The sequence below is a fragment of the Rhopilema esculentum genome, chromosome 11, assembly GCF_057945365.1.
Source record: "Rhopilema esculentum isolate cy_ngs chromosome 11, ASM5794536v1, whole genome shotgun sequence".
NCBI lineage: Eukaryota > Metazoa > Cnidaria > Scyphozoa > Rhizostomeae > Rhizostomatidae > Rhopilema > Rhopilema esculentum.
The window spans coordinates 12,475,627-12,497,922 of record NC_142825.1 but is presented as its reverse complement, the minus strand read 5'-3'; the positions used below and the strand labels follow the sequence as shown (position 1 = coordinate 12,497,922).

Sequence of the window (22,296 nt, the reverse complement as noted above, 5' to 3'; positions counted from 1 at the left end):
AAAAGCTCCATCGCAAATTATAGATGTTTCTTAATTCCACAACGAGATTATGATAATGTGCCTAAGATGCTGACAGCTAAATTAAGCTTGGCCTACCTTTACACTGGTCAAAAACTTATCTGCAGGCATACGAAGTACATCTTCGAGGTATTTTTTGAAGAAAACATTCGAATCTGCACCAGTTGTCGATAGCAGTCCGATGGTAATCTCTGTTGCTCGCAAGGAATCGCAAACTTCAGGAAGGGATTGAATTTCACTAGCCATCTTACGTTGCTCCATGAAGGGAATGTCCCGCTAGTGAGCAAAGGTTATCATAATCATAATTATATTTTGCTGTGATAATTTAAGGAAAACAATTTGGGATATTTTTTCAATCATTGAAGAATAATCCTTTTATCAGTCAGCAGATGCACCACAACCTCCTTAGCCACAAATGTATGGCAAAGAGTGTCTCGTATGTGACACGATGAAATTATGCAAGCCACTAAAAAGACTCATCATATTTTGGCGCATCAATCTGTACATTTGTACAAGGCTTCGCCGAAATTCAAAGATCACATTTTTGCAGGTAGTTTATAGCACAATTAAGCACAAAATAAGCATGAATAAATTGTTAAGATTCGAAATAGTATGCATCAAATTTGCAAATGCAGGTTACAAATGATTAAGATTGTAGTACAAAACTTTGAAAATAAACCATAAAATATTGTAATTCAGAAAACGGTTAATATTTTTTCAGTTTTCATTGATTGGGTTATGGCCATTCAAGAAATAAATTATTTGCAAAAGTCATTTATTGATAAAAGTCATTTAGTTATCCGTTGCTTTCTATTCATCCTACGAAGTTTGGTCGCCTATTTTACAGCGTATGTTCCATAGCTCGGTGACTAATGTAGAATTTAAAAAATACATATGGACTAATGAAAGAAAATAATACACATCGACATGATCATACTATTTTAACAATATGATATCTGACAGGAAAATGCTTCTGGCAATCGGAACACATATCTATGAATTTAAGGCTGTTAAAAAAATGTTAAATAGATAATGAGACATCATTAGTCATATTTTCGCATATATTAACATAAATCTAATGAAGATAACTGTTTACTGGAGAGGCATAGTAATAGATGCCCCCCCCCCCCGACCAACGAGAAAGTATACGCAGTAAAACGTTTGTAAGTAAGCAAGTTAAAAACAAGAAGTACCGTACAAACTAAAAAGTGATCGTATAGGTTGATAACTAAAAAGTACAATACAACGGTTGTTCACCTGTTCCACCCTCCTTTCCAGTTCCTCAAACTTCTCTAAACTATTGACATCATCAGCATACTTTACTGTGGTGACCTAGAAGTGAGTTACGAAATGAGGCGCTGGTGAAAGTGGGTGTTGTGTTTTAGTTGGTGGCCAAATAACTATCCGTTTAAAAACGCTCAAATCCACATATACATGCAACATCTTCCTAGGCTTCGTGTTAGTACACAGTTTGCTAGTGCATCAAAGTTTTTATCTTCCAAACCTTATTTGTACATAATCAGAAGTTTATGAAGCTATGAATCATCTTTCAACCCTTTTCTTGCAAATATTTATACCAGTGGGGACTAGCCTTTTGCAAGGGAAAAACCTTTTTAATGTTGATAAATGACCACAGCTTTATCTCAAAGTCCTAAAATGGGTTAAAGTGACCTTGTAGCTATCTTTTGTTATAGTGTACATATAAGTCAAGCCAGTTTAATTCTGATCCAGAGACGCTAGAAGTATTTCACAGTTGCAATAGCACCGTTAAACTTTGTCTCAGAAAAGGGACACTTCCAAATCAATTCTTCAAAAGGAATTTTTCAAAATGTTACGTTGGGACCTTAACCTCGGTGCACTCCTAGTTCCAACATTCCGGGTCGAGTCTTTAAAAAAGCGTATTTAGGAAAGAAGTGTGCCTATTCTCTGTTGAGAAGCATGAGTTCATACTTCACGGAATTATTATCATGGAGTGATTTCCCACTTACCGCCATATCTATTACTGGTTTGCCACTGATAAAAGTGTTCACAATCTGTCGTTCTAGTGCAGGAAAATTATAATCGACGATGGTTCCTTTCCCAATCTCCAGGGAGTAGTCACAGTGGGCGTACATGATGGGTACAAGGTCTTTATCGTAGTCGTAGGCAATAAGATTAAATTGGTTCGCCTCTTGAATGGAGACACGTTTAAGCCTGAGGGAATTCAAAAAGGATATATTACATAACATCATTAGAAAAATTCGATATTTCTCAACACTAGATTTTCTATCGATAAGAACAGAATCAACATATTTCTTGCAGATGATCAGGGTAGAGAAAAATATTTTCACTTTTTTGTTCATCATATTCTCACTGAAATTGTGTTTATCTTAAAGGCGTCTCAATGAAAATGTTCTGCAGCTTCACAGGAGGTGGACATATCCATGTCACGCGTTCATATGCAAACTAACTGATTTTAACAGGACATAAAACTGGCTCAAGTAAGCAAATGCTGTATTTAATGGATTCGATTATCTTGTAAATTTGATTTTCATATGCAGTTGAGTAATTCCTGGAAGGAATATTAAGATTTTTAACTAATGACGGTAAAACCGGGACTGGATAAAAACAGGATGGGTTATATTAAACTTCATTCGGTACATTTATCCGGTATTATCTGGTTCAGAAGGACCCGGCATATTTTTTTCAGTACAGCAGCTGCTGTCGAGTTGATTCTCCTTATGTTTCCAATTGCTGTTGGAAATAAATTAGCAAATATCTCACTCTATTGTGTTGACCACAACAAATATGGCGTTTTTGTTCTGAATAAGGGACAAGGGAACAAATCGAGCGAACAAACCATTGAATTTCAGTGTGAATTCCTGATAGAAGGGAAAACAGAAGCAGAAAGAGAAGCATAAATTATACAAACTCAGTCTTGTCTCCCTGGACATCTCTGCATTCATTTACGAGCGAATTGTGAGCTTCAGCCAAGCACTTCAGCAGAAGCAAAGCACGTTTTCCAGTATTGTTTAGTGACGGAAGTATATAAGCAATCGGAGAGCTGCTTGATAGCTCGAAATCATCAATTTTAAGAATTTCCCCTAAAAGAAATTTGGCGTATTCGATTGAAGACGGCTGAAGCAAGACCTTTTCACCTTACAAATACGAAAATATAGCATAGCATCAGGATAGCAACATAATCAGAATCGATCTACTTTGAATCACAAAGTTGCAAAAATGCAAAAAAACACACAGGAAAAACCACTTATAAATACGAAAATTACAAAAAGACGACGCAACGACTTCCGACGACAGAAGCACTATTAACTCGATTGGATAACATCACTTTAGCAGATACCGTCAATATCATCCGTCATATTATCAAATGTTGCGTGCTTCAAGAAAATTATCCTTTAAATTTAATAACATAGAAGGGCAGAGATGACTAGCGCCTTGATATAGGAAGATGCCCCTTGATTTATGGTAAAATTATTTTTTAACAAAAATATCAGTCTCAACAAAATATATGAATTTTACTAACCATAAGACAATAACGTTGGCTTCAGGGCTTTCCATGTTGTGTAATATACCTTGAGAAGGCGATTTACTGTTTCTCTCAATTCTCCTATTAAAAAATCAGGTACAAATATAATTCCATTATAAATCACTGCCTAGATATTGAATTTTGCAACATATGTTGGGCATTGTACAAAAGACAAATAAAAAATATTCAAGATAAGGGTACGTTGTAGCTTTGATTGTTAATATCATACTGAGAATTATAGAAAACCTATTTACCTTTGAAATAACCTTTGACAATATCCTTGATCTTCTTTGTTTTCGCAGTTTCACTGTCGATGCGTCTGCTAAGATTGCTTGACAAAATTCTTTGCAAAAGCATGATATCTGGCAATGCTTTTACGAACCTCAAAACGTCTTCCTAAGGAGGAAGCAGAAAGCGTATAATAATAAAAGATATAAGACTATGCTTTCAGCATAAATCAAATGTATTTTCAATTGAATTAAGCTAAATATAATTTATACTCGAATAAAATTCATAGAATTATTAAAGAGTTGCCTAGAGATATAGTGAAAATCGCATTTCACAAATGCAGCAACGATTAGAACGCAATAACTGGCGACTGGCTGCAGTCAGGCAACATAGAAAGAAAAAGCAGTAAAAGGTTCTTTGTGAATCAATGCAAATGACTGACAAGAAGTTGCAGGGTCTAACTGAAACAATAACGTGTTTACTAACTACGTTTAAAACAAGCCAACAATGCAGAATTTTTACAAAACTCACCTCTCGTAACAATACTTTGTCAACCTTTTTCTCCACAGGACTGCTCACTTTATCAAAAAAATTCTTAACGTACTTTACAGAAAGATTCATTTTTTCCACTAGAATTAGACCGCTTACAATATCCTGAACTTTTCAACGTACTTTAAGTTCACAAACTGATTTAATTTTGTCTACTAGACAGCTTACCTTTTTAAGAAATTCTTGGAGTATTTTACAGACTGATTTTCCTTTTGTTGCAGTGAATTCACCCAGTGATAATTTTAGATGCGCAACTGTTATTGGTACCCTATACCTCCAGAAGCACTGGTAATCCAAGGCATTCCTTTCGATTGTCACCTCATTCGCCATGGCATCAATCTCATAAAGATTCCGTATAAAAGGCGCTCCTTGAATTTAAGAAACAATCTCATCTTACAATCACATTGACTTCACATCACATCAACTGTGCCAAAAATTAGCTACATTACAAGAAAATGCATTCGATACGTTGCATGGTTATGCAGGCTGTCAATTCGATGCAATGGCTGACGCTATTGCAATCTATATCTCGTGGGATCCCCCCACTGAGTTTTTATACTTATCTGAAAAAACAAATAGGAACTTTAGGCTATTGAAGAAAAGAGTTGTGAATTTGCATCAATAACTTATCAAATTCTGACTTCCAGCAAAGTCTTTTTTATCAAAATAGGACATTGAGTTAGAGTGAGTATTATGTGTGATCTGGGCTAGCCATGAGCCCGTTCTGGCCCCTTCAGTTACAACTAACTATAACCACATATACCGATGTCACCCTGAAAAGCAATTTGATCATTCTAAAGACGAGATAACATAGTTATGGAAAACAAGATTACATTAATTAAGGACTTTTTACACCAAACAAGGACTCCTAGATGCCAGACATTCCGTGAAACACGTAGATTCATTAAAGAAACATTAAGTTTGCCTTATCGTACCATGTAAAATCAGAGATATAAAATATGCCTAATTTAATATCATGTTATAATATAATATTCTATCATGCCTGATGAAAAAATATATTGACAATTGTAAACCATGTTAACTAATGAAGGCAGCATCGCTTACCTAATCGGTTGTCCTTTACAATCCTTTGTTGTTCTTCCTCCAGCAAAGTTGTCAATGCCTGTTGAGAAAAATAGAAAATCCGTTGGCATGAAAATATGGTAATTCTAATCATCTATCTAAATTCAACCCTTGTTGTACCCATGTTTACATGGGGACGTTTTCGTTCATTTGCATGACAATTTCTGCTTTTATGCTGAATTGAAATGAAAACAAGAAGATAAGAGATGCTTTTGGCTACTAAAGAACATCTAGTTAAAACGTGTATCTATTTCTCGTTCAATTTTTACGTATTTGAAATTGAAATAGGTAAACTAAACTCAGATTAGAACTTACTGCTAAACGAGGCTGAATGAACCTCATGTTGAATTTATCTTCCCATTCCGAACGACATTGCTTGCTTGCAATTGTACCGAAATCCTCAACTGTATTACAAAAAATACATTTTCAAAAATACAGTCACTGATGTTACTAAACTATCAGAATGAGAAAATCAATAACAAATATAGCAACATCGGTACTAAAACGCACCAGATAGAGCAAGTCAACGCCAATAAAGAGCATAATAAGAATGTGACACGCCTAGGAGGTTCTCTGCGGGAAACTATCCATTGAAGTCGCTGAGGTTTGGAGGGATTATTGCACACCAAAGGATAGAGGGGGAGACTGTTGAAAAGGAGCCATTGAAGTGGAAAATGGTTTTATTCTATAAACTTTGCTTGACAGAAGAAAAGGTTACTTACGCCCACTTTCTCCAGTATAGTCTTCCTTCAGCATGCTTTCCAAAACCAGGTGAACTGCAAGGACAGCTTCTTCTACGCTTCGACCAATGGCCTTCGCTAGAGTTTGCACACTTTTGCAAACATGCTGCCACATGAACGACTGAGTTTCATTAAGGGGTAGTCTTGGGTGAATCAAATCTGCCACACTCTATGTAAGAAATTCATAGACATTCTATAGAAAAACAGGTCTCTGCATGTCATTTTCTGTAAACTTCACCATTCCTTTCATTGCTGGCACAAGTGTGCATAGACAAAAGATAATAAGAGAGATAAAGAAGTTAAGACTATTACTAGGAAGGTGCAGAGGGCTTGGAGCAGAGAGCAGGGGCAAAGAGCGGGACACAGAGAGCAAAGAGAAGGGAGCAGGAAACGAGAGAAAGAGGACAAGGGGGTAGCGTATCAAACCCCGCTGTAGAACAAAAAAAATTCAACAAATTATTTTTTTATCAAGAGACGTTATTCGAACAAGTCTACAGAATATACTTCAGTTCAGAGTTCTGTTTAACACATATTACATTTAGTTAAGCATCTAAGTTACAAAAATTGTTGATTCTTGATAATGGATCGATTGAAGCAGACCATTTGCTTTAACGGTAACATTAGTACTGCACAGTTAATACCCAAAAAACATTTTATTACCACTGGTCAATATTTTCGCTGCTATTAAGCGATTCAGACTTACTGTTTGTATAAGCCACAAGGGTGGATTACCGCGACAGGTATGTGGGGAGAAGACAACTTCACTTCACAAAAAAAAACAACTTCACTGAACTACCTTTAAAAAGCTACAAAAACTGGAATTAGTAAGAGCTGCAGCGTGTGTGATTTATTCTTACATTGGGGTCCTCGCAAGCACCCAGCAACAGCGCTGAGTGTAATAAAACACTGAGCATAGAGTGGGAAGCAGTTGATAGGTTCCTTTCGGCCACAGCAAAAGTAAGTCGCTCTTGAGGATCGCCAAGGATATGCCCAGTTTGCGTCCTATCCACTCTACGTGAAAAAAAACAATTGAAGGTTAGGAAAATATAAGATTTTCTGTTTAAAAAATCACTGCACCATGTCCATTGGACTTTCACGAGTGGAGGTTTGATGTATAATAACTGTGGACATAGGTGACGCATCGTTCTTTTTTGATAGGTCAATACAACTGCATTAGTGGGTTAATCTTATTACTTTGGCAGATCAATAATATAGCTTTGGCAGACCAATATCATAGCTTTGGCAGATCAATATCATAGCTTTGGCAGATAAACATTATAGCCTTGACAGACCAATATTATACCTTTGGCATATCAATAATATAGCTTTGGCAGTTGAATACTATAGCTTTTGCAGACCAGTTCTATGGCATTGTCGGATCAATATTATAGCTTTGAGATTTCAATACTATAGCTTTGGCAGCTGAATACTATTGTTTTGGCAGACCAATAGTATAGCTATTACAGACCAATACTATAGCTTTGGCAAATCAATAATATAGCTTTGTTAGACCAATACTATAGCTTGGGCAGACCAATAATAGGGCTTTGGCAGATCGATAAAATAGCTTTGGCAGATCAATACTATTGTTTTGGTAAACCAAGACAATTTCTATGGCACAACATACTATAGTCTTGGTAGAGCAACACTATTATTTTTGTAAACCAATAATCTTGTGTAGGAAAACAAATACAATTTTTGGTATTCCAACTAGCAGCACGACAGTGTGCCTTTTACTGCAGAAATGTAATAGAAAACTAAGGAAATGTGATTTCTGTTGAAATCCATCAATGCCCCCTCTCGAATAAGCTTAAGAAAGATAAGGCTGTAAAAAAGCGCCTGCAATCCTGAAACCGTCACTGAACTGACAAATAAAGAACTGCAGCAGAATAACATACTTTAACAAAAACCAAGTGTAAAGAGGTAACAAGCCTGTTATAAAATATTTGTTTTGAGCCCAACAAAAAGCTTTGAGGAAACCTTAAATCAGAGAGAAGAAAAAATTGATTTTTTTAAAATGCAAAAAATACAATGGCTTTATAGCTTTATAATTTTGCACCTGTTGCTATCAATTGATATTGTTAAAAGTCCACTGTACTTTTAAAGGTCTTCCTAAAAACTGGTTCACTCCATTGATTATCCAAACGGTGCATCTTCTCAAAACATCAAATATTTTTCTCAATTGCATTGATTTTAATATATTCTTCATTTTCAACTGTACCCGTTTCTCATCGAATGTGTTGTATATGGTTCGGCTGAAATCTCAAGAAAATCAATGATGAGGTAAACTTTTTGGATTGGATTACTTGAGTGAACAAATCTTGACAAACCTTTGAGCTTCTACGTTTCCTGCAGTTGGTCTATGATCAATTCCACCAATTTCACCTCTGCAAACTGGACAAATGGATTTTTCAACGGGCATACCACACTAAAAAAATAAACCCGATTACTTGATAATGAGAAAAGACAAAGAAGTCTGAGTTGACGTTTCCTTGATAAATTTTGGAAATGCAACAAAGTCCTTAGGATCAAGGACCGCGAAGCATATTACAGAGGAAGAGGGCTAAAACATTTTGGGGGGCTGAACATGCTAAAAATTAAAAGCAAGGGTGACTTTTTGAATGGTTTCAAGTGCATTTTGAAATTATTTGGGGGAAATAGCCCCTTCAATCCCCCCCACTACCTTCCTCGGTCCCTGCTTAGGATATATTACAGAGATTTTATGGATATAAGTCCACAGTCTTTATATTAGGAAAAACAAAGGCTGTGTGAGTGGAGGGGAAGAAGTATGAAATTGCAACAATATCTAACTGTTCGTCCCGGTCAATAGTAGAAATTAAATTTCTTTAAAAATTACTCTTGAATACGTATTCTATATACGATGGCTAATGAGGAAAAGTATCCAAAATAACTTTTGATATGATGACTAGCAGATTGAATCTTAAAAGATAATACAATGTTTTTTATCATTTAATGCTTCGATTCCCCAGTGATAACTATCAGCCTATTACGTCAGACGTACTTAGAAAAACGACAAATTAAGGTTATTTGTGACTTTATCGCCATCTTAATGTATATGCTATATTCAATTATACAAATGTAAAACATTACAAAATACACACAAATACTCAAAGATCTATTGCAATCTAAACCAACCTGGGTGACGATATAGGGGTGTCGATTTGGGCAATCTAAAACGACAAACAACAAAGATAATGAATGGAAAAGCCTTGCGCTGTTAATAAGGCAATCGTTCGCAAGACGTAATGACTGAAAAAGTGATAAAATGACGCCATTGTGATACCCCCAACAAGAGATACATGCTATAACCAAAATGATTTTCTCTTCCAAATAAACCCACCAAAATCCCCTAAATACATATAAATATGAGGCAAAGTAATTGAACCTTTTATTTGCTATCATACAAAAAAAATATTTTTCTTTAATGTAATGTATTGTGAATCATCCAAATCTGTTTTAAATGAATTGTGTGAGTGATACTAACTCTTGAGATTTTATAAAAATAATAAATACATTACAGATTTTAAGCTTTAATGAAACCAATATATTATATTGTAGGGCCTAGTGTAGGGCCTATTATAGAGCTTGTTGGAGATTGCACTAAATATATATTTTTGTGCTGAAGGGGGCAAGTAGACAAGATAAAAAAGGTTTACAAATTATGCGAATTTATTAGTGGACATCGGATTCCTTGAGGGATACGGAAAACACTGTGAAGGGATAATCGCTGTTTATCCGAGACATTTCGAATCTATCTTAACACTTTTTGTTCTTGTTTCTTCAAAAAGTAGGATAAACAAGTTGGGCAACTAGCTTAGTGTACATTTTGCAGACTTCTCCCTTTTTACTAATAGAATGAGATCAGATTCTCCGTAACGAAAACAGAACAAGGACAATAAAAATGTTTGCACTTACAGTATGTTTTCCATGTTCCTTGAGCAGCATCAAAAACATCTGTTAAATGGTCGTCAGGCATTGTTGGTAGAAAAGAATTCTTCAAGAACAATAAATACATATAGGTATCTTGATATGTTTTTTCTAACTTACGAGACAAGTTTCCTCTTTAAACGTGAGACTTAATAAGTAGACAGTATTAGTTATTTAGTTCATCTGCATCCTTAAACTCACTTAGAACCTATTTACTCTAATGATTGTGATTCACCATTTTCATCCCATTTGTTAAGCTTAACAAATTTTATATAAATATCAAATTTACATTAAATATTTTAGTTTAAATCATAAGAATTGATTTTCTGACATTTGGCTTTAAAAATATCAATGTCTTGGTTTCCCAATTATAAACATCATAATGGCTTGAAATAATTCAGCTGGCTTTTGCCCAATCGAAACACACTTAACTGTATTGAATGATGAAAGAACATGGAAAATGAGAGAGGACAGGACTTATAGCAAATTAGCTGATGACACTGATTACACGAAGAAAATCTTGTCATAAACCAATAAAAGCAGAGAAGATAAAAAAGGTTACACACCATCATGTCTTGAGGGCGTAAAGAAATCAACGCAAGTGGTTGTAAGATAGGGGTAGTGGCTGATTTTAACGAAAGGACAATCATCGTATGAATGACAACTTCTGATATTTGACGCTCTTGGTCATCAAAGAAAGGAGTGCATTTCAACTTTTCAAATCCGTTTCCTTGCATGTTATTCAGCAGCAATTTTGCAAGATTCTGTGGAGATACGCGAAAGCTTGTTACAAAAAATCTTTATCGATCCGAGAAAAAGACAAGTTCAGTTTTGATAGATAAATTAATTAATAAGAAAGTAAAAGTATTGAATGATAAAACGTATGATGCTTTTGTTGAGAGGATTTGGCTGCTATCGAGCCTTTTAGATATTTTTTGGTTTAATTAACTGTTGTGTTTAAAAATACCAGTAAGAATCATTACCTCGTTTTGAACTAATCCTTTACTCTTGAGGCATTCCAGGATCTTGTCTAGCAACTGGAATTAAATAGAAAAAAGTTCTTGAGTGTGACGTCACAAAAACATATCTTTAAATTGTTTTAAATTTGAGAACATAACATAAAAAACACAAGATAATATTTTAAGAACACTCTTTGGGCAAGTTTAGCTTGCTGTGTTCCTAGTGGCAGAGCCAAGATAAAATATGAACTATGAGAGGGGGGAGAAAAATTGAGGTTCATTGAGAAAAATTTGGGAACAATAGATTGCTTTCACGAAATTGGTAGTTGAACTCTGGAACAGATTTTGCAAGAAGTATCAAGTCAAACAACTTCATCTTTTGGTAGACAATACTCAAATAGTTACTTTTTACAACTATAGAGAGAAAATACTTTTACCTACCTTAAATCTTTAAATATTGGAAGTTAAAATCAAAAAAGCTTATTAACAAAATCAGTTAATGTGTCAAAATTCGGGTGACGTATGGCCAATGAAAAATTTGAAGCTTGCTAATGAAGTACTGTAATTTTGGCTCTGTTCATAAAGTCATGTACAGAGACCAAAATGCAGAGGTTTCATCGGAAAAGAACCAGTGCTTGTGTGGCCATATTTCAGCCAATTCGTGACACAATTTACTGATTTAGCACATCTGGAGGTATTTCATGGTGCTATTTCTGTTAATGGGATCCAGAGATAAAAATTATAGAAATAGAGATTTTTGACGTCATAACTTGAGAACTTTATGGCGCTATTAAATGAAAAACATGCTGGTTCCTGTCAGCCTGAAATTAGACCGGAAAGTTGATTTAAGTTATTTGAGGAAACGCAGTTGGAAATCGAACGGAAACTAAAATGTTACGTTTAAAATCACTAAACGTGATGAGCAGGTCTTAATTTTGTGTTACATTTAGGAAACGCTCAAGGATCTAGGAGGTTAAGGAAATGCTTACCAAACTAAAGTGCTTTCAAGAGTTCATTGGTCTGATTACAACCTTCATAGGTTTTGCAATGTGTGATATTCTGGAAAACATATTCCATTCCACAGTCTACGATCTAGGTTGTTTCACGAAAGCGCTACTTGTATATGCTGTGTGTAAGGCCTGGCGTTATATTTATGTTTTCTTATTGATACAATGGTGGCAAGATCAATCCAAAATACCAGTGAGAAACATACCTTAATTACCCAAACATGGTAATAATAATTAATAAAACGGGTAAAAACCACACTTCATGTGACTTTGACATTGACAGAAATTGACAGAAAAAAACATACTTTAAAACAACCAGTGAAACCATGCAACTCACCTCTTTTTCAGGCTGCTTCGGCCTTACTGAGTAAGAGGTAGTAACCTCTCTGTAAACACTTAGTAATGCTAAGGCTTCTCTCAATGTGTCCGGAGAAGAAAGTTCTTCCTAACAATCAGAAAATAAATTACTTTAGACAAGTTGTCTTAAACATGGAAGTAAAGAAATATGGCAGTGATTAATACATCAAACTTCTTATGTTGTGTATCTTACAATTTCATACTTTAGTCACATAGCATAATTAATAACGATGAGGACTAAATCACTAAAAATAGCAAAAAGGTTTACTTAGTCAAAAGGAGGAATTGTTTTAGATACCTCGGGATGAAGCTCGAGATTATCAACTGATTCTCGCATTACAGCTTCTCCAATCTCTTCTCTTATTCTCCTGTATTCGTCGCCATACAAAATGAACCGATCCGGGGATGCATTCGTAAGCTATGAAATGATTCAAGTGCGTTACAAAATCAAAATAAAATAAAAGGTCTATTATGTGCAGTGCACAAAATAAATAGACAGTTAGTCTAAATGTCGGTCTCAGCGGCGCAATTGTAGCCGAATCCTATCTTTCTGACTACACCCGTTTTACGAGCAGTTTCCAATGCTATCAAAAGTCAGGATGCGAAACAAAATTCCCATCCTCAACATTATGAATGACCATAAAGAAAGATGCATGGGACTGTTCATTGCAAAACATTCTCAGCACAGCGACAATTGTTTTCTTACTTTTACTTTTGCTAAGACATATTTCTCACCTCTTCATCTTCATTGGATTCAAGCCACTTAAAATCTTCTGTAGCCAAAATTTTTCGTAACACTGCGATGCCGAATCTGCGCAGCAACTGTCGCATGAAAAACTTCTTCAAGTTGTTGCTGCTTTCCTCTAAGCAAATATTCTTAAGCAAGGTATACAGTTTACGTAGAGTTTGCTTGAAGTTACTACCAAAGTTGTTTTCGATGATATCGTTATAAGTAATCTCGGCAACGTTTGTTATTGTTGCTCGCAAATCTGCAATTGTCTGTAATGATTGCACATGACTAACTGGAAGGTAACTGGAACAAATGTTTCGTACCCTCTCGAGCCTCGAACAGAGCTGCTCAAGCAACACATCATCTGACTGAGTCTTACTAAATCCAGCAAGTCTGAAATCCTTCGGGAAAACATTTAAAATTTCAAAAGACTTCATTAAAACTTATAAAAGAAGATGACACAAAATCTTTTAGAATATCTCCCTCAGAATGGTTATGGGTCATGAATCATCTTGGAACTTCACGCTATCTTACAACAAATAAACAATCATAAATGCTATTATACTGAATAATCTAGAAACAACGCTGCATCTAAGAAAGCAGGCATTTTTTGAAAAAAGAAATCATGAAAAAAGAAATTACTGGCCGCGGTGTAATGAAGGATTAATCCCTTTCTATAAATATAATTGATCGTCAATTTAGATATAACACGAAAAACGGTGCAATATTTTGCTTTAGCAACACCAGAGTATACTTTGCAGACTGAACGAACACCCCCCCCCCCGTTCATTTTTTTTTGAAAATAATCCACGCGTTACATCATTATATTACAGTATTAAGAAACTGCAAAGTGTAAACAACAAAGCCCATCATAGCGTAAGCAAGCACATCGAAAATAGGAAGAAAGAGCGGCAAAATATGTAAAACTGAAAACTTCTAATAAATTTCTTTGTAATAAATACATGTTGCTTTTTTAAGAAACCAGCGTCTTGCTTGCACTTCTTCTGCTTCCAGTTTCAACGAACTGTTAACCATTAACAGTTAATGATTAACCTGTTTATTATTGTTTGGGGATTCCCCCGTCCCGTTAATTCCAATAATCCCCCACCCCCGTTTATTCTGATTTGGGAAATTTTCCACCCGCCCTGTTTATTCGGGAATGGAGTGTAATCAATATATGTCAACCTGCATTTCTGATTAGTCTCTTTCGATCCACAACTGGGTATATTTGTTTCCTAGCTTAACATTTTCGATCACTATTCTGGTGTACTCTGAAGAGTGTCAGGGGAAAAGGTTTATCAGTCTTGAAATGGTTGTTTTAAAAGCCATTTTTACATGTCCTAGTACAAAGAAGTTGCTTGCAAACCTCATAACATTGAACCAGCAAAAGGCAAAGTTCAAGACGTGCAGAAACGTCGTCCTCGCTTAGGAGATAGGCCTCATTCGCAAGGTAACGCTGCAGATAATGTTCAGATTGGGAGCTGAGATCCCTGTGATGAAAAATTTCAATTAGAAAAATAAAATTTCATTGATTGTTTATGGAAGAGAAAATAACTTTTTGACGACGCTAAGAATAATATCATATAGTTGTTTTAGCTATCAAAAATACTGTTGTTGAAACGTTTTATGCATTAATGTGTCAAAAATCTGGGCATGTGTCATATATGGGAAGCGATAAGGCCAGAATAATGCCATAAAAACATTTTTCAACTTAAAGTTTGTTGCCTTACAGATGCATTAACGAAAAAGACGCAGGAGTTTAAGCCCTATCTTAAGAAAAATGTTATCACTGCACAACCACTCTTTAATATTAAAAACACTGCATCTAGAGATTGTATTTGGGGGAGAAAATGCTTTTTAGTTACTTTTGTGAACTATAAATAATTGATTCAACAATGTATTCTTTATAGGTATTACCGCACATTTTGGTTGGATTTATCACTGAACAGATAGGTTCGCACTGAGCATAAAAAAGGGCCTACATGAATTGAAATTCAGATCTTGCGGTAAAGTTTTAGCATGTACTACACTCCCCTCCCAAAAGTATTCGAAGCATCGAGGGAGAGTAGGATTATTCAACAAGGACTTGCTTGATTGAGTCTAATGGTCGATTTCATTTTAGAAAGTCAAAAGTCCAGATCAAGCTGGCATAAGTCCAGACATATAAAGCTTTTTTGAAATTCTATTCAATTTGAGTTTATGATTCAACATTATTAAACAACATGATTTTATGGAACATCTGAAAATAAAGACACGATTTTTTTCTTGTTTCTAAATGTGAGCAAAGCCAGTTTTCCCAATTCTTCGTTTAAAAAAATTGCCAAAATCTTTGATAGTAAAAGAAATTTTTCTTAATAAATTTTTACTAAGATAGAGGACTAAATCATTATTATCAAGGTAGACATACTTAGCCTTCAAGAGCTGCTGAATAAGAAAAGACCGCACTGTTGGCGTCTGGTCGATACCAAAATCTGGAAAAGGTGACAACTGCTTTGTCTGGTGCTTTGCCGTCGTCACAAGAGTAATCATAAACTCAATGATTTCTTCATTTCTTACAGCGTTTTCCGAAGAAAAACAGAAAATGGACACTGCTTCCATGAAGAACCCAACGCAACGTTTTCTGAAGTTGCCAAGTTCATAAATTACTTCACTGTAATGCAAAATTGAAAAAAGAAAATTCAAGTTTGATAATACAAAAGGAACAAAAAAATTATATGTCATTCCTTCATAGCATTCTAACAAGTTAACAAGAAACATTTTATGCAAAAAATCTTAAGTTCGAAAAACAGCTATTGCTTAGACAAAAGGAGCTCGTGTTCACCTTTGGACTCCATTGGTAACATTCTCAATAGGAAAGTGGCATTGATCGGGCAACCTCAACAGTCATGTGCTTACGTTTCTGATTGGTCTATTTCTATCCACAACTGGGTAATTATGTTTCCAAGCGTAGAGTTTTCGATCTATGTTCTCAAGTTTTATACTCTGCAGAGTGTCAGACGAAAATCTTTAGTTTACTCAAATGTTTTTTTTTCAAAAGCTGTTATGTATTGAAACAGGTGGCCCCATCACCTCCCATCACAATTTTCTTGATGAGTGAAGCAGCTTTCAACGACAGCTATCAATATTTCAAACATATCTTTGAATCTAAAATCTGATGTTGGATTAAAAACGATTCGCTGAAACAAGCAAGAAACTCAGAATGATGTTTCACATCGAGAAAAGATTTCCATTGCTTTGGAAGGCAGCTTAAAGTAAAATAAAAATCATACTTCTTCTTTTTTTGTTCTTTGATTTTGAATTCAACTGGCACTTGTGCTTGGCAAACAAGGCATGTTTCTTTCCCATCTTTAACTAACCATTGATGAGCACATTTGAAACACGTCACATGGAGACAAGGAAACTGGATACGATCCTCCAAAGGCTCTTCACAAACTATGCATTCCAAAATCTCTTCACTGTAGATTGAGAAAATCGCATATTTACATCGACATATAGTAAAGAATATGAAGTGGAACAAAGTTTAAGTCAGCAACAAACAATCTCTTATCTTAAGTCGCTCAAAGGATCTTTTCAATTAAAGATATATATTACTTTACTGCTGCAAAAGCATCGAGTTACAAAGTTGCATTTGCTGATAATCTCCAACTTAAGACCATGTTTGTAGCAAATGATATATTGAATGATATGCATTAGAAAGGCAGAACTTCGAGTTAATACGGAAGCCACAACAAAATACACGATCTTGGCGTAGCCAATATTTTTAGAGGATTATGCAGGCTTGGCAAAGTGTTAGCATGGCTAAGTGGTAAAAGTCGTGGGCTTTGAACGGTGTGAAGATGGCTCAGTTGTCAAGGTCTCGGACACGGGAAGGTGTGAGGATGGCTCAGTGGTTATGGCCGCGGACAAGGCAAGTTAAGAGGGCAACTGAGTGGCTAGATCGCAAACAAGTCAAGGTGCGAGGACGGCTAAATGGTTAGGGTCATGAACTTGGGAAGGTGTGAGGATGGCTCGGTGGTTAGGGTTATGGGCTAGTCAAGGTGTATGGAGCGCTCAGTGGTTAAGGTCGTGGAACAGGGAAGGTGTGTGGATGGTTCAGTGGTTATTGTCACGGTCTAGGAATGGTACGGAAGGTATAAGGATGGCCTTGTTGACAGGTTCACAAGTTATAAAAGTTTGAGTGTTGTTCACTGGTTAGGGTTTCAAATTACAGTTCCAAGGGTTGTTGTTGCCACAGACATGATGAAACTCTCACTTAGGGGGCTATTTGATAACTACATCACGCAAAAATTACCTCTTTTGACCCATCCACTCCTCATCACCACGCTCTATCGCGTTTTTTCACAAGGCCCCCTTGCGTCACGTCACGCTGAGCACAACACCCCCCTTACAATAAGAAATGAAATTTTTGGATAATAAGAGGGATAGAAGTAGAAGTTATGAAATCCCATTCCTCTGTCAACTACAGGAAGTACCCGCAAATTAAAAACAAATTTTGTTCAAAAAACAGCCTATGCATAACATACTAGGCAAAAAACAGCCTAGTATGTCAACGTGTCAACGGCAAACAGCATGATGTTATTATTGCCAGTCGCTTGTTGGAACTGGTTCTATATCATCCAATACAGGGGTTACACTTTCATGAACAATTTCTGGAGTGTCACCTTTCTGGAATTGTTTTCAAGATTCAAGATTCAGTGGCTAGCAAAAATACTATTGTTGAGCAATCAAAGGTTCACCAGCCTTGTTCCACATAGAATACATTGAATTCTGCCTTTACCCTTCTCAATAAGTACATGTATTATGTACTGATGTGAATAAAATAGAAGCTTTAAGTCTTATCAGAAAGAGGGTATACATCAGAAGACAGAGTAAAAAGCAAGGCTTTTGAGAAACCTCGCAGTAAAAGTCTATTTTCTAAACATCCTTACAGCTTAGAGTCAAGAGAGCTCTCCCATCTACTGCTCAAAATCTGCAACTGCTCTTTCAGGAATATCCAGGATGATGCTGATGACATATCGTCGTTAATAGCCTTTAGAGCCTAAAAAGAGTATAAATTGTTAAAAAAAATCAATTGACTGAGAAAGAAGGTAAATTGAATGCGATTATTTGGCATATTCAAAGGTCATAAATAAATCTATACTGGTATAATGTCTCTGAATTTTCCATCTTGAACAATAATATAAGAAAAAAATAGCGCTTATAACAAAATATTAGACAATAAAACGCAGTATAATACTGAAAAATGTAATATTATGTAAGATAATCAAGTATAATATGATATAATATAAAAAACTGCTATAATATGATTCTAGTGTAATATAATATGATATAAATTAGAATATAGCATAAAATAAGTAATACTGTTCTATATAAAAATGTAATATAAAACTTTATTACATAAAGTGTTATAACACTGTAAAACACTTATAGCATAACATAAATAATATAACAAAACATAAACAAATAATATAATATAATATAATATAATATAATATAATATAATATAATATAATATAATATAATATAATATAATATAATATAATATAATATAATATGATATGATATGATATGATATGATTTGCAAGACAAGTTGTATTATGATATACCTCCCAAAGTTCTAAGGCAACTTCAACATCCTTTCCGCTACTTGCTTTTCCGGCCGGGCAAATGTGTTCAACGAATTCTTTGATCAAAAGGAGCCTTGTCCACATAACTCTGAACAAGAAAATGAAATGCATACCACAGAAAAAATTCCATTCTAATGATGAGTTTAAAAGGAGCTTTCTAAAAGATTTCCAAAAAACTTGCTTTTGTTAGCTCAAAAGAATAAAGCGTTTCATCTTAGCGTTTTAATACTTTGAACTTTAATAATTCAAACCTAATACTTTGAATTGTTCACGTTTTAGGTTTTAGGCAGATTTAAGGTTAAATAGGGAAAGCAGGAATGAAAAGAACTTTCTTTGAATTTCGGAACATATGGAAAATTTGGTTAAAACATTCAAGAGATGGTTAGGTTCAAAAAACATGTTACAGTTTCAATGATAACCTTGCATCCTCAAAGACATCTTTTGCCACAGCGATAAACTCTTCAGGCTTAGAATAAAATAAATGGAATATTTGATCGGTAGGCAGTCTTAGTGCTTGCACATCTTTGCACCATTTAAAACGCATTTGTTGGTCCAGCAAGTGTTCGATTTCAGGATACAATCTCTCAATGCTTTGCTTTAAGCAGATCACGTCGACAACCTAGAGATTTCAAAAGTACATGAAAATTTAGATCCCTATTGAAAAAAATTCTAAGCAATATTTTGAAAGAAGCAAATTAAAAATGGCTATCAAGAACTTACTTCGTGCAATTTGATAACCTTAAAAATAAAAAATATTGATTGCAAAAATGACAGAAATTCATTAAAATAAAATATTGAACCGAAAGTGATCCACATACAAAAATTTTTATATTACCATACAAACTTTAGGTTAGAGCTTGTTTAAAGACAGCAAAAAGCAGAAAATTTAAGCATGTATTTTTAAAAAGGATTCAACATTTTTGATAACATATGACCATGTCTTTTCATCAAAATGCACTTACAACGTCTTCTGCATCAGAAACCATTCTTCCTAAAGCCAAAATTTCTTCTTTTGACATTTGCTTCGACAATAGCAGCAAGCATTGCATACGTTGTTGAAAGACCGCACAACTTGAAACCAGATGCATATCAATAATATCGACTGCTGCCTTATTGTTGCCTCGTTGTTTACTTGCACGAGCAATGATTGACATCGCTACAAGCTAAAAAAGATACTTCATTTATCGATATGTACAAACACAAATATTCTGAGTTGGCATCTCTGTTAGCAACGAACTTTAACAACAGAGACCTCCAAGCTAAGGAGCGATCACTTGGTAACGAAACCCTCTAATGCAATCAAAGACTTTAGGAGGTAGCCTGTAAAAATAGTTTCTGTTCTCATAAGGTGATCCCATCTTTTTTTTTCTACAAGAAAAGAGACAAGAATGTTACTTTATATATGTACACAGCTCACCATTGAAATCGAAAACCAATAAAATAATTACCTCATGTTCTTCTTCGTTGACATCATATTCAATATAAACAAGATCACGAAGGTAACTTTTCAAAATTCTGTGTGAAAACTTCAGTAGATGATGTCCATAAGACGTGTGTTGCAGCATTTTTTGCAAGATATTTTTTGAATTACCTGTCGTTTCTAAAATGAATACAGTATAGGAAATTGAATTCACTATTAAAAATATCTTATGCGCAGGTCTTAAAGCTAAGTTTTCTCGACTGACATATCTTATTTTTACCTAGCTACTCTGATGGCAATATTAAATATGATTTTGTCCAATGATTATAAAACTGAAAAAAATGATTCTATTGGCTATTCAAAAACATGAGTCATCTCAAAAAGCAAATTATTACTTAGAATTCAAGAGATTATCTGATCGATCGATATTGCGCGGCGCGGAGATTCGACTTTTTGTTTCGTCCCGGGTTAAGTTTCAGCTTAACAACTAGAAAATCAATTTTTAAGCAATCATTTCTCAATCTAGGTTGATTGTTCCCATTGAGAGAGTCTCTACGTGAATGGAAAAAAACTCGAGCAAGGGGTGTGTTGATGAATTCGCGGTCATCAAATATTCAGTTGATGAAAGTCAAATTATCAATAAATATTAAATTTTTCTCGATCCAGAATGAAACCAACCCGGGTTGAATTTCCTCGTTTGTTCGACCACAAGAAATTTATTTATCCCCAATCACGCTTACTCTATATATAACAATATTTGGAAAAAGACAGATAGGCATACCTTGATGCTCTTTGATAAAAGAACTGATTTTCTCTTTGATGGCTATTGAAAATGGAACCCAGTTTACAAGTTCACGTAGATTTAGGCTAGGTGTATCGGGCTTTGGCTGCTTCAAAAACATTTCTTCATAATCAAGGCTCATGAACTCTTCGCAAGCAAATAAATTCAACCACAGGTCTTGGTTTCTCTCATCTAACAGTATGTCCAAGTTACAGTTTTTATCAATTTGATTTATGATGTGTGAGAGGATAGGAACGATTTCTTTTTCGATGCGATAGGACAATGCACGTCGGAATGTTCCACATTCTTGGATATTGTGGCCAGTAACAGCTTCATCTAAGAACCAGTCTTTCTGCTCAATCGCCTGGGATTCTTTGTATTTTAGAACTTTATAAATGATTTTCAGCAGTATACAGGCAAATTTCTGTGCAAGTTTAGGATCTATAACAAAAACAATACTATCAAAAACAACATTTTGCATGAATAAATGGAAAATGAGTACAAACGAATGCAGTTCTAATCATTTTTAATTGTTCGTCATATAATTTTTGCGATTACGATTAAAGGTTAAGGAATCAGCATTACAATCTTTTGGTGGTACAAAACTTGTAAATAGCTTTGAAAAAAGCAAACATTTAGTAAACTAAAGCTTTTCGTCTGACACTCTTCAGAGTTTAAAACGTCAGATCATAGATCGAAAACTCTACGCTAAGAAATATATATACCCAGTTGTGGATCGAAATAGGCCAATCAGAAACACGAGCACATGACTGTAAAGGTTGACCAATCAGTGCCGCTTGCCTATTAGAATGTTACCAATGGAGTCCTAAGGTGAAAACGAACTCCTTTTGTCTACACAGTAGCGGTTTTTTCGTGCTTATGTAGATAGATTCTAAAACTGCTAGGTGGAACGACGATCGGGCTTTACCAATAATCCGAAACATGTCGCCATTATAGTTTTTAGCACAATCTGGGTTTTCTAGCAAATGCTGCCCGATAGCAGAATCGCAGGTTTTATTAGTAATTTTGGATTTGCAAGACCGTGGTGGCTGTTCTTTTCTCTTTGATGGCTATTGAAAATGGAACCCAGTTTACTAGTTCACGTAGATTTAGGCTAGGTATATCGGGCTTTGGCTGCTTCAAAAACATTTCTTCATAATCAGCATTACGTAGTTCCGTTTTAGATATAAAAAACCCAAGATCAAATAGAAAAAAATTGGCAAACCTCTCCTGATCCTCGTACAGTTTGAAATATAAACAACAAATTCACAAACTCTTTTGATAATTTTTAGAAAAATTTGTTCAATATAAATTTATCAAATT

The 22,296-nt window shown here is 35.0% G+C and overlaps 1 protein-coding gene across 2 annotated transcripts in view; it reads right to left on the bottom strand.

Moving 5' to 3' along the window:
- Positions 1 to 22,296, bottom strand: part of LOC135693530 (E3 ubiquitin-protein ligase rnf213-alpha) — an 82,525-nt gene that overhangs the window by 2,835 nt on the left and 57,394 nt on the right. For both annotated transcript variants that reach the window (XM_089111385.1, XM_065212052.2), the window contains exons 55-82: positions 20,974 to 21,414; positions 20,221 to 20,372; positions 19,735 to 19,935; positions 19,192 to 19,391; positions 18,752 to 18,860; positions 18,074 to 18,183; positions 16,415 to 16,600; positions 15,553 to 15,795; positions 14,512 to 14,635; positions 13,151 to 13,546; positions 12,714 to 12,833; positions 12,396 to 12,503; positions 11,076 to 11,129; positions 10,659 to 10,856; positions 10,081 to 10,159; positions 9,301 to 9,335; positions 8,475 to 8,572; positions 7,002 to 7,155; positions 6,127 to 6,313; positions 5,720 to 5,808; positions 5,387 to 5,444; positions 4,490 to 4,689; positions 3,799 to 3,940; positions 3,542 to 3,625; positions 2,930 to 3,101; positions 2,007 to 2,211; positions 1,276 to 1,350; positions 97 to 294 (exon numbers count right to left, since the gene is read on the bottom strand). In XM_089111385.1, coding sequence (XP_088967511.1) covers positions 97 to 294; positions 1,276 to 1,350; positions 2,007 to 2,211; positions 2,930 to 3,101; positions 3,542 to 3,625; positions 3,799 to 3,940; positions 4,490 to 4,689; positions 5,387 to 5,444; positions 5,720 to 5,808; positions 6,127 to 6,313; positions 7,002 to 7,155; positions 8,475 to 8,572; positions 9,301 to 9,335; positions 10,081 to 10,159; positions 10,659 to 10,856; positions 11,076 to 11,129; positions 12,396 to 12,503; positions 12,714 to 12,833; positions 13,151 to 13,546; positions 14,512 to 14,635; positions 15,553 to 15,795; positions 16,415 to 16,600; positions 18,074 to 18,183; positions 18,752 to 18,860; positions 19,192 to 19,391; positions 19,735 to 19,935; positions 20,221 to 20,372; positions 20,974 to 21,414 — 4,418 coding nt within the window. The remainder of the gene's footprint in view (positions 1 to 96; positions 295 to 1,275; positions 1,351 to 2,006; positions 2,212 to 2,929; positions 3,102 to 3,541; positions 3,626 to 3,798; positions 3,941 to 4,489; positions 4,690 to 5,386; positions 5,445 to 5,719; positions 5,809 to 6,126; positions 6,314 to 7,001; positions 7,156 to 8,474; positions 8,573 to 9,300; positions 9,336 to 10,080; positions 10,160 to 10,658; positions 10,857 to 11,075; positions 11,130 to 12,395; positions 12,504 to 12,713; positions 12,834 to 13,150; positions 13,547 to 14,511; positions 14,636 to 15,552; positions 15,796 to 16,414; positions 16,601 to 18,073; positions 18,184 to 18,751; positions 18,861 to 19,191; positions 19,392 to 19,734; positions 19,936 to 20,220; positions 20,373 to 20,973; positions 21,415 to 22,296) is intronic.